Source organism: Polypterus senegalus, chromosome 8, assembly GCF_016835505.1.
Source record: "Polypterus senegalus isolate Bchr_013 chromosome 8, ASM1683550v1, whole genome shotgun sequence".
Lineage (NCBI taxonomy): Eukaryota > Metazoa > Chordata > Cladistia > Polypteriformes > Polypteridae > Polypterus > Polypterus senegalus.
In genome coordinates this window covers 89308405-89321131 of record NC_053161.1, presented here as the reverse complement: position 1 = coordinate 89321131, position 12727 = coordinate 89308405, and the positions used below count along the sequence as shown (strand labels likewise).

The 12727-nt window shown below is 38.0% G+C and overlaps 1 protein-coding gene across 13 annotated transcripts in view; it reads left to right on the top strand.

The window, feature by feature from the left end:
* LOC120534120 overlaps nucleotides 1-12727 on the top strand; it is a 62157-nt gene that overhangs the window by 13243 nt on the left and 36187 nt on the right. For 8 of the 13 annotated variants that reach the window (XM_039761418.1, XM_039761421.1, XM_039761416.1 and 5 more), the window contains 3 exons: nucleotides 3751-3795; nucleotides 3879-3926; nucleotides 7690-7734. In XM_039761418.1, coding sequence (XP_039617352.1) covers nucleotides 3751-3795; nucleotides 3879-3926; nucleotides 7690-7734 — 138 coding nt within the window. The remainder of the gene's footprint in view (nucleotides 1-3750; nucleotides 3796-3878; nucleotides 3927-7689; nucleotides 7735-12727) is intronic. The other 5 variants (XM_039761424.1, XM_039761423.1, XM_039761422.1 and 2 more) reach the window with 1 other exon arrangement.

Below are 12727 nucleotides of genomic sequence, written 5' to 3'. Positions count from 1 at the left end.
TACTGTATATGAGTGGAACTGTGTGCAGCCTATCCAGCACGAGTTCCAGCTTTACTTTTGTTGCTGTAATGAAAAGCTTTCGCTCATTAGGAAAATGCATTTACTAAAGTCAATGGATTATACTCCATGGTGTAAAGATTAGAATTGCTGCTTTCTTCACGGTGATTTAAATTTGATTTCAAATATAGGAGTGACTGTTGGGCAGGAGATGGAAAATTGTGGGTAGGGTTTTGAGCTTTAAATTGCCTGTGTAACAATTATAACGCATATCTGTGGAGATTTGTAACATATCCTGAAATTAATAAAGACATCAGCTAAAAATATAATAAACAAAATATTTAAGATCCTGCAGCTGTTAGAATGAACAGTGGTGAAATCATTCATTTATCCGATGGGAAGATTTAAACCATCTGAGTACAAAAAGGAAATCTGGAAATGAAAAATACCTTTTACCTCCCTAATGCTTCCCCCATTTCTTCTCTTATATCGCCAACCATAGATGTAATTCAAATTAAAGTATGTGTCTTTCTCCTTGGGGTAGGGTCACAACACAAAGCTGACATCCCTTTAACTTGCATTGGAGATCCTGTTTAGTCAAACAGTTTTTTGAACATTCATTACTGTCTTCCACAAGCATTTCCAACTCTTCAGTACATCTTCTGACACAGGCATGTTGGGTCTTTTCACAGACCATTTTACCCTCAATGCTAACCTACCACACTGCTATGAAGTTTTATCGAAACTTGAAAAATTGTGCCTTTGGCAGAAATCACATACTGTTGCAAAATTAAAAGCATCTACTTTTATTGCTAAGTAATAAAAATGTTATTTCTGTTTTCCTGACAATAACAATTTTCATATATACATTATTTTGTTTAAATAAAATGTTGCAAACAATGAAATGTTGTTTTATTATGTTCTTTTTAAGTGAAGTTGCTCTATTAATATTGTTACCCATATGAACACAATGGTTCAAATGGAAAGAGTGGCAATGTCCAATAAACAAATTATTCTTTCCTGTCAAATACTAATCTCCAAAACCCCCCATTCCAAAAATGCAGGCAGGGGTCTGCTTTCCACAACTGATCTGAGCAGAGGTAATTCTGAACTGAAATGAAATGCTCAGCCGTACTTCATCTTATTTAGCAGTTATAGATAAGTCCATAAATGTAATTTAAGCCCATATACAGTTAGGTCCATAAATATTTGGACAGAGACAACTTTTTTCTAATTTTGGTTCTGTACATTATCACAATGAAATTTAAATGAAACAACTCAGATACAGTTGAAGTGCAGACTTTCAGCTTTAATTCAGTGGGTTGAACAAAAAGATTGCATAAAAATGTGAGGCAACTAAAGCATTTTTTTAACACAATCTCTTCATTTCAGGGGCTCAAAAGTAATTGGAAAAATTAAATAACTGGAAATAAAATGTTCATTTCTAATACTTGATTGAAAACCCTTTGCTGCCAACGGCAGCCTGAAGTCTTGAACTCTTGGACATCACCAGATGCTGGGTTTCCTCCTTTTTAATGCTCTGCCAGGCCTTTGCTGTAGCGGCTTTCAGTTGCTGTTTGTTTGTGGGCCTTTCTGTCTGAAGTTTAGTCTTCAACAAGTGAAATGCATGCTCAATTGGGTTAAGATCAGGTGACTGACTTGGCCATTCAATAATTTTCCACTTCTTTGCTTTAATAAACTCCTGGGTTGCTTTGGCTGTATGTTTTGGGTCAATATCCATCTGTATCATGAAACGCTGCCCAATCAATTTGACTGCATTTAGCTGTATTTGAGCAGTCAGTATGGCTCCGAACACCTCAGAATTCATTCGGCTGCTTCTGTCCTGTGTCACATCATCAATAGATACTAGTGTCCCAGTGCCACTAGCAGCCATGCACTCCCAAGACATCACACTGCCTCCATCATGTTTTACAGATGATGTGGTATGCTTTGGATAATGAGCTGTTCCATGCCTTCTCCATACTTTTTTCTTGCCATCATTCTGGTAGAGGTTGATCTTGGTTTCATCTGTCCAAAGAATGTTTTTCCAGAACTGTGCTGGCTTTTTTAGATGTTCTTTAGCAAAGTCCAATCTAGTCTTTCTATTCTTGAGGCTTATGAGTGGCTTGCACCTTGCAGTGCACCCTCTGTATTTAATTTCATGCAGTCTTCTCTTTATGGTAGACTTGGATATCGATACGCCTACCCCCTGGAGAGTGTTGTTCACTTGGTTTGCTGTTGTGAAGGGGTTTCTCTTCACCATGAAAATGATTCTGCGATCATCCACCACTGTTGTCTTCCGTGGACGTCCAGGTCTTTTTACATTGCTGAGTTCACCAGTGCTTGCTTTCTTTCTCAGGATGTACCAAACTGTAGATTTTGCCACTCGTAATATTGTAGCAATTTCTCGGATGGTTTTTTTCTGTTTTCGCAGCTTAAGGATGGCTTCTTTCACCTGCATAGAGAGCTCCTTTGACCGCATGTTGTCTGTTCACAGCAAAATCTTGCACATGCAAGCACCACACCTCAAATCACTCCAGGCCTTTTATCTGCTTAATTGATAATGACATAATGACAGACTTGCCCACACCTCTCCATGAAATAGCCTTTGAGTCAATTGTCCAATTACTTTTGAGCCCATTAAATGAAGGGATTGTGTTAAAAAAAGGCTTTAGTTGCCTCACATTTTTTTGTTCAACCCACTGAATTAAAGCTGAAAGTCTGCACTTCAACTGTATCTGGGTTGTTTCATTTAAAATTCATTATGATAATGTACAGAACCAAAATTAGAAAAAAGTTGTCTCTGTCCAAATATTTATGGACCTAACTGTACTATATAATGATATGCACAAATGATGTATGTTAAAGGACAAGTTTGGTATTTTTAAAGTTATTCATTCACAATTGTGGCATACATTCATCTCCATATAAATATTAAAAAAAATTTACAAACATATGTATAAACATTATTAAAGTCTCTCTCAGCAGTTTACTCTGCCCATGTATGGGTCACTGGATTAAACATGAAACAAAAGTCTAACAAATAACTAAATGGATTTATCTGAAGCCAAAATGTTCAAGTATTGATTCTCTTCTTGAGATTGCATGCACACTGGAAAAGTGCATTTCATTATCGTTTACACATAAGGAGTTCACCATTTTTAAAGAAGCCTGGCTATCTTATCCACTTTATTCCTTTTCTCCATTAACAGATCCTTGATTTCCATCAGCTCATTTCTTGAAAGCAGTTGTAGTTACACTTTATGAGAGATTAGACCTCTCAGGCTATACTTTTTGTTAGTTTTTTTTGATAGACAAATAAGTAGTCCTTTTATACGTTTGATATGTCAGACTAAGAAGATGATGAAATATTTATCCTCATTGCTGGATCTTAATTGTATGAGCCATACCAATGAGGAGCTACAAAAGTTGAAGACCATATTTGGATGGAGATGGAAGTGGAGAGACAGATGGAATCAAATTTATATGAGTCTTCACTTTTTCATATTGGACATAAAAGACATGCACACAAAGAAGAATGCGGGCACTCGCATAATCATCTCAAATGGTGTCTACTCCACATTCTATACTCTGACTGAAACAGTAGCTTGCAATGAAAGTATTTCTTTTGCAAAACTTTTTGGTCAAACAAAGTAAGTCACAACAAAAAAATGTTTGCTGCTGATTTTCATTGTAAAACTTTATTATATAACCAGAACTGGAATTGAATTAATTGTTTTTTTTTTTTTAAAGAGTAGATTTACCAGAAAGAAATATGACCCTGAATAATTCTACTTGGTATGTTTTGTTCTTAGCCTCTTCTAATCGATTCTCAGTTTGTCTGTTTGTTTTAAATTTAACATGAATTGTTTATATTACAGTGTGTTTAATAATATAAAATCTGAGCAAGACAATGGGAATTATCCTGAGTAAGTATATTATATTTAAATTACATTTACTTTTATTTACATGGCAGATGCATAATGTTTAGGAATTGTTTTTTTTTTCTTCTGATTTTTTAAGTATGTTTTATTATATATAAGTGAGGCACAGCGGTCAGGTTCAAATTCTACTCCAGTTACTGACTGTATGGAGTTTCCACAATCTCGTCATGTTATTGAAGGTTTTCACTGGTACTCCAGTTTTCCTACTAAATCCCTAAAGCTATGCAATATAGAATAATTGGTGATTCTACATTGGCACTTTACCAGTGATTGCGCCAATCAAGGTGATCTGCTTGCTCCTGTGATTTTCTTGTCTGGAGTTCCCCTTTCCCTTCCAGACCGTCAGTAAAACCATAGTGTCATATTGTCACTTCTGTACAGCAATTACCGTATATACTCGAATATAACCTAAAATGTGCTGAACAATGTCACTGAACACGTACAAATTGGGTTACGACCAAAAAGTTTGCCAAACTTTTGCATCTGTTCATGACCACACATTTGGTATACAAACAAGCCAGTTTCTCTTTCGGTTTGTGACAATGATTTCCGCACATATTTAGTCTCTCCTTGTGCATTCCTTGTGCAGCAACTGAGAGAGAGAGAGAGAGCACAACACACACATACACACACAAGAGAGTGAGCGAGCGAGCGAGAGAGAGAGAGAGAGGGCTGGCCGCATAAGCCTGAGAAGGCACTTAAAGAATTCACCGGGCTTGTTTTTAAAGAGACAGAGTTGAGCATTGTTTTAACCTCGTTTTACTTAATAAAGCCTTTTTTCTATTGTATTTTAACCTCCACTTCACTTCTGTTTACAGCAATCGGTTCGTAGCATGCATTGTTGCAATGTTACTTTTCTTGGTGGTTTATTAAATTATGGATTTTTCAAATGTTCTTTTTTTTCCCCTGTGCTTAAAACTCATTAAAAAAAGTTTTTAACAAGTGGTTCGTAGCGCTATAGCGCAAACTCTTGCAGTGTTACTTTTTTCTGTTGTTCAAGATTTTCTCAGTGTTATTCAATGTTTTTACATTTTGTTTACTATTACGCTGTGCATTATATGGTGTAATTAACTATATTTGTGCTTAAAAATCTTTAAAAAAATATATTTATATACAGTTTGTACGGTCTGGAACGAATTAATTGTATTTACATACAATCATATGGGGGAAATTACTTAAGGTCATGACCCAATCGGGTTACGACCAGAGTTTTGGAACAAATTATGTTCGTGACCCGAGGTTCCACTGTACCTGGTTTGGTCTACAACCACAGAACCGCTGTGGGCTCTGTGTGGTGCTGTGCAGCCTCCGTGAGACTCATTCCAGGCTGTGTGCTCAATTAAAGTACAGTAATTTTATTGGTATTTATTTTGATTATTGAAACTTAGCAGTGGCTGCTACATTTCACACCCTAGGCTTATACTCGAATCAATAAGTTTTTCCAGTTTTTCCAGGTAAAATTAGGTACCTCGGCTTATATTCGGGTCGGCTTATACTCGAGTATATACGGTACGTAAGCTTGTGACCTGATCTCACACAGACCAATGGTTTGGCAATATCAAAGTCATTTAATTGCCTATACAACTGAAGGTACTTCTTTTGGGCATTCTTGGTGAGTTATCCTATCATTTCATCTCTCATGACACTTTTCATACAAATTAGCCTACTGATTCTGGATGCACCACAGCTGTATTTATCAGACAATGGAAATAAACAGATAAACATGAAGAAGAAGGACCTAGGTATTATATTCTATCAAACTAAACATCACATTTTTATCTTATCATAATCTTTTCTTTTACCTCATAATTAAGTGTCAGTTTATTGTAATTTTCACCAGTGTATACTGTGAAACATTTAATATTACATTTGATTATAAACTCATTTTTAATACTTTTTGTTAATTAAGTTGTTTTAGGGTTAGGGTTAGGGTTTTAGACCATGTAAGGAGATGCAGAATTCAAGGTAAGCATTAAAAGTAAAAATGTAGACTTCCTGAATGGCACTGGATTGCATTGAATTTAAAATTATAATGCTAGAGGTTCACAGGCTGCCTGTAAATGTGTTAGTGTGCCACCAAACCATTGTTGTGGAAAATTTAAGATGCATCACTGTGTTGACAAAGCTGAGTGAAATGAAACTTTGTGATTAAAAAAACATTAATCATCACCATTTATTTTAAAGATAGGGTCAGATAATAAGTAGATTAATTGAGCCTGTAAAAGGCCCTTTTATTTGATTACACACTATGCTGTTTCTGCATTCAAACTACTACTCAAATGATACATGTAAACATTCAAAACATTTTTATTGTTTTTGAGGTCATAAGACTGCATTTCCTCAATTTTATCTATTCATTTTTTTTATCAAGACCACCTGAACCATTTGCAGAATTGCTAGGTGTGCTCGGTTTCAAATGGATTTGGGTGTCTGACATGTCCTAATTAAAACTTTATTATTCATGCTGGAGTCTGCTTGCCAGTAGTTAGTTTCTTATTACAAATCTTTAAGGAATTAGTAGATTTATTTAAACTAGTTATATTTAAATTAGACCAGTGTTAAAAAAATAAGGCAAATGTGTAAGAATAGTTAATTTACCAAGTCAAAGCAATTAAAAATACTGTATAGACAAAATGTAATGTGTTTTCCAAGTAAGCATGGTAAAAGTACATTTAATTAACATGTTTATTTCAAGTATAATTTCCTAATGATTTATTCAGAGATTATTTTCTATTTCTAGACTGCAAATGAATCAAATGCTGCCACTTGGATTGTTATTAAGAATTACAACCATGTAACTCTTGTTCTTAAGTGGTAATATTGTCTTCCAGCTAAGTTTAGAACAGAATTCATAATTCTCCTTCTAACATGTTATTTTTATTTGATCTTGGCTCCATTTACTTTATAGAACTAATGCATACATCCCAGAGCATATGATATGATCACAAGATGTAGGTATTCTAAACATTCCAACAATAAACAAAATTATTACAGGAAATGTGACCTTTAGATGCAGGGCCCCAAACTTCAGAAAGGTCTTTTAGCCTGTGTATTGTTGAGGCGTGGATTAGCTTAATTGCTTTGCAACTCTGTAATGAGGGTTCAAAAATTGGTTTAAGTAACCTATTTAGATATACACATATACATTACTTTGAAAAAGTCAGCTACAAAAATTATTTTAAGAACAGTCAGTTGGGCAATAAGTCTTAATTAGAATAAATAGAAATACAATAAAATGTCAAATTAAGAAGATGATGAAATGTTTAGCCTCATTGCTGGACCTTAAAAAAGCTACAAAAGTCAAAGACCAGGTTTGGATAGAGGTGGAGGTGGAGAGACAGATGGAGTTAAATTTATATGAGTCTTCATATTTTTATATTGGACAGAAAAGACATGCACACAGAGAAGAATGTGGAGGCTCACACAATCACCTCAAATGGTGTCCATTCCACATGTGATACTCTGACTGAAACAGTACCTTGGCAATGAGAGTATATCTCTTTTGCAATACATTTCTCACAAGATCAAACAAAGTCACAACAAAAATATTTTCGTTGCTGATTTTCAGTGTAAAACTTTATCATATAACCAGAACCTCAATTGAATTTACTTTTTTGAAGAGCAGATTCACCAGGAAGAAATATGACCTTGGATAATTCTACTTGGGACGTTTTGCTGTTAGCCTCTTCAAATTGATTCTTGCCTTGTCTGTTTGTTTTAGATTTAATAAGATTTAATTATATTACAGTGTGAATAATACTGAAACTGGAGGACACAATCAAAATTATTCTCAGTAAGTATGTTGGGCTTAATGTTCAGGAGTTTCCTTTTTTTTTTTAAATATGTTTTATTATATGCAAGTAAGGCACAGTGGGCAGATTCAAATTCTAGTCCAGTTACTGACTGTATGGAGTTTTCACATTCTCTTCATGTTTTTGTGGGTTTTCACTGGTACTACAGCTTTCTTATTAATTCCCTAAAGCTGTGCATTATAGAATAATTGATTGTCCTACATTGGCACTGTACCAGTGATTGTGCCCTGTTATCAAGGTGATCCACCACTTTATGTGACTTTGCTACTCTGGGGTTCCCCTTCCCTTTCAGACAGACAGTTGAACATTTCTGCAATCTTCCCTTCCAGTGGTGGTTTGTAATGTGCCCCCTCCCCTCAAATATTTAAAAAACTACTTAAATGAATTAGGTAATGTGAAATAACCATGAAGTAAATGTGTATAAGGGCGGCACGGTGGCGCAGTGGTAGCGCTGCTGCCTCATAGTAAGGAGACCTGGGTTCGCTTCCCGGTCTTTCGTGCATGGAGTTTGCATGTTCTCCCCTTGTCTGCGTAAGTTTCCTCCTGTTGCTCCGGTTTCCTCCCACAGTCCAAAGAAATGCAGGTTAGGTGCATTGGCAATCCTAAATTGTCTCTGGTGTGTGTGCCCTGTGGTGGGCTGCCACCCTGCTGGGGGATTTTTTCCTGCTTTGCACCCTGTACTGGCTGGGATTGGCTCCTGCAGACCTCTGTGACCCTGTGTTAGGATATAGCGGGTAATCCATTAAAAATTGGTTCCGACTTAAATTTGTTTAATATCTGTGTGAATACCTATATTTCATGACTGACGAGCGCCGGCCAAATGAGATTGTATGTGAGTCCATGATCTTTTGACAAGCAGTTGACCTGAGGCTGCCCTTTAGTTGGTTGCTTTTTGATTTTTTGGTGACACAGCTCTCTGCATCCCGGACAGTTCCACATTTATTGGCAGCGGATTAGTGTTGTTTTAGGTTTTATTAATCTAATGTGATTGGACAATGATCCATGCACTATGTCATATTGATGTCAGTGGTTCACAGTTCACACCCTCCTTTAACATTATGTAACTACAGATGAGTAAGTGCAACTTTAAGAAGATAGCAACTTTAGGTGGAATCGGAAGCCGAACCTACATTATGTCTCAACACATCATCGTGATGGACCACCAATGACCTATCAGGTAGGAGAGTACCGTCCTTGTGTTGCCGAGCTGGGATCTGACGGTGTGTGTCGGGGGGATCTGGAGTATGTTCCGACCCAGTTCTCCTTAACACTAGAATTACCAGAGCCTACGAAAAAACTCGTAATTCCGTCCCACCTTAAACTGCTTCTTAAATCCCTCCACACCTCTCCGCCAGCGTCCTTTGTTCTCTAAATGTGCTGATAAAGAGAAACTAGGAGCAGCCGGCTATTCCATCCCCACCAATTTAGAACGTGCACGAACTTCTCTCAGCTCATGCCTTGATTGAGTATCTGGGAGTGAAGTGGAGTTTTAGAGTGGAAATAATAGATCGTTATTTGGAACACACGCATTTCATGTCTGTTCCGTTTCTACAGTAATCTGTGTCAACACATTGTTAAAACAGAAACTTTTTTTATATTCTAGTAGTAGATGACAAAATGTAGGCATAAACTATATAATGTATGAAGCCTGAAGTCCAAATAGCAAAGAAACATTTTCACAAGAATAACACAATTGCACTTTTATTCAAACATATAACTGCAGAAAGAAAAAGCCGCCTTAACATGCGACATTGACAGTAGTTTATTGTAACTTCCTCCGTGGTTCAATAGACTCAGCCCCCGCTTGGGAATCAAAAGGTCACGAGTTCGATTCTGCGCCCTTCTGTTTTGAGAAGTAAACTGCTTTTAGTCTTACTGTTTTAGAATAAAAGCATACATTTGATTTCAGTCTGTAACAGCCGGTTCAATTTATGATCCTTGTAAAGGTTAGCTTTTTTTTTAATTCACTTTTCATTCTCTCAGTCGTGTTCAGAATCAATCCATACAACCCCATCTGACACGGCTGTTTTCACTAAAGATGCGCTATAGCTCTGCAGTGTACCACGATGCATACTAACACGGGTTCTGACACACAAACGCTGGCGAAGCTGCCTTCTTCGTATCTCACCGTCACTTGCTTTTCCTTTTATTCAGTTTTATTGAGTGTTCCTGCCAGTCCCCGCATGTTGCTGTATGCTTTTTCTTTTGTACTCCAGGACATGCAGAGGAAAGAATGGTAAAGACCAGTAACTTCGGCGCTATATGCAATCATCAGACACTCCCCATCTGCCCGTGTCGCTCAAACACAGGAACATATGTTGGTGTAAAAGTATAACAAAAGTGCACTTTTATTCAAGTGCACTTTTCCATCGCCTTTTCCTGTAAGAAGCAGTGTACACACTTCTCTCTATGCTGTGGTTTCTATTACACACCTGAAAGAAAGAGACAATATATGTGAAAATATAATCGCACTAATGCAATATTATTTGAAAACGAACAGCGTCAGATTGGGTGTGAATTTATGCAGGAACTGGAAATTCTCTGATGCAGGACCTTCCCCCAGGGAAGAAAGTACAGTGTGAGGTGCTCATTCAGTGTAATAGAAACCATAGCACAGAGAGGTGTGTACACGGCAACAAGTACACGGGTCGTAAATGTAGGAAGGACGGTCCTTGGATGTGTGGGAACTGTTAATATTTGAATGTGATGATTTCATATAGCACGGAATGAAAATCTGCACTTCTTAGCATTGCACCATGCAAGATGTCGTATCAATCGCCTACTGTAACTTGCTTTCTTTTTTCTTCGGTTATACAGGTAGTTTTGAATAAAAGTGCACTTGTTTTGTTTGCGAAATGAAGTGTCTGCGTGCACTTTTCGTGGCATTACACGTGTATTTTTTGAGCATGCCCGTTTGAGCAGTATAAAAAGTATTGAAAAGTATAAGAAAACAACGGGCAGATGGGGAGTGTCTGATGATTGCATATAGCGCCGAACTTACTGCTCTTTACTATTCTCTCCTCTGCGTGCCCTGGAATACAAAAGAAACAGAATACAGGCGCTATAGCTCTGCGTTGTACCACGATGCATACTAACGCCCCCACCGGTTCTGACACACAGGCGCTGGCGAAGCTGCCTTCTTCGATCACCGTCACTTGATTTTTTTTTATTCAGTTTTATTGAGTGTTCCTGCCAGTCCCCGCATGTTGCAGGAACACTCAATAAAACTGAATAAAAAGAAAAGCAAGTGACGGTGAGATACGAAGAAGGCAGCTTCGCCAGCGTTTGTGTGTCAGAACCGGGGCGTTAGTATGCATCGCGGTACACTGCAGAGCTATAGCGCGTCTTTAGTGAAAAACAGTCATGTCAGATGGGGTTGTATGGATTGATTCTGAACGCGACTGAGAGAATGAAAAGTGAATAAAAAAGCTAACCTTTACAAGGATCATAAATTGCACCAGCAGTTCCAGACTGAAATCAAATGTATGCTTTTATTCTAAAACAGTAAGAATAAGAGCAGTTTACTTCTCAAAACGGAGGGGCGCAGGATCGAACCCGTGACCCTTTGATTCCCAAGCGGGGCCTGAGTCTATTGAACCACGGAGGCGGTTACAGTAAACTGGTGTCAATGTCACATGTTAAGGCGGCTTTTTGTTTCTGCAGTTATATGTTTGAATAAAAGTGCAATTGTGTTATTCTTGTGAAAATGTTTCTTTGCTATTTGGACTTCAGGCTTCATACATTATATAGTTTATGCCTACATTTTGTCATCTACTACTAGAAATATATATTAAATATATATTAAAAAAAAGTTTCTGTTCATGCACGTTCTAAATTGGTGGGGGGATGGAATAGCCGGCTGCTCCTAGCTTCTCTTTATCAGCACATTTAGAAGACAAAGGGCGCTGGCGGAGAGGTGTGAAGGGATTTAAGAAGCAGTTTAAGGTGGGACGGAATTACGAGTTTTTTCGTAGGCTCTGGTTATTCTAGTGTTAAAGAGAACCTGGGAGCGTAGGCAGAAGACCTACAGACAAGGGCCAGGTTCTGAAAGGAACACAGTGGAGACCTATTATGGGTTCCTGAGGATAGGGACCGACCCAGAGAAACCCACAAAGAAAAATTTCTTTGGAAAGGGTGGGGGTGCCCTGGGTCGGCAGGTGAGGGAAATAATAAATTGGGAGTACAACCCAGAAGAATCTCTCAAAGGACAGGCCATGAAACTTTGGGCAAAAGTCGGGTGTTGGCTACGGCAATATAATAAAAATGCCTGAAACATTGTGGAAAAGGTGGTCTGTGCAATAATAATAAATGGCTTACCCACTAAACTCGCCCAGCTGACTTGGGGACAATCATACAATAACATGATCACCCTCCTGGGGATAATTAACACCTTGAGGGAGGAAACCTACTTGGGAGATCCAGAACGGAATCCCTGTGAACCCAGAGGGAGTTGTGCCACTAAATTAGGGTCTTTTTCTTACATTGCGGAACATGCTTTGGAAAACTCCAGTGCATAGCGGAGGGCTTCGCGAGGTGACACGAGGGTCTGTGGAGAGATGCAGAACGAGGGGCAGAGTGCTCCTGCTAATCCTTTGGCCTTTTCTCATACGGGAGAAGCGCTAGTCAATGGCTTTAAAGTACCATCTTTATTTGACTCTGGCAGTAACATTACCATTGTTGCTCGCCATTTAGTTTTGCCATGACAAAAGTTAAAAATAAAGACCCGTCTAACCTGTATTCATGGTGACGTCCGATTGTAAGAGTCTGCCCGCTGCTACATCTGCCAAAACGGTGTTGTAAAAAAAATAATAGTGGCGGTGCACGACAATTCTCCTTTCCCTTTGATACTGGGTAGAGATTGGTCTGATAAAAACTGGGGCAAAATAATCGCTATCCCTACAAAAACTCTAGGTCTTGTTATGGACGCTGATTCTGCGTCCTCAGCTACCTCCACGCCATGTACACAGCTGGTAG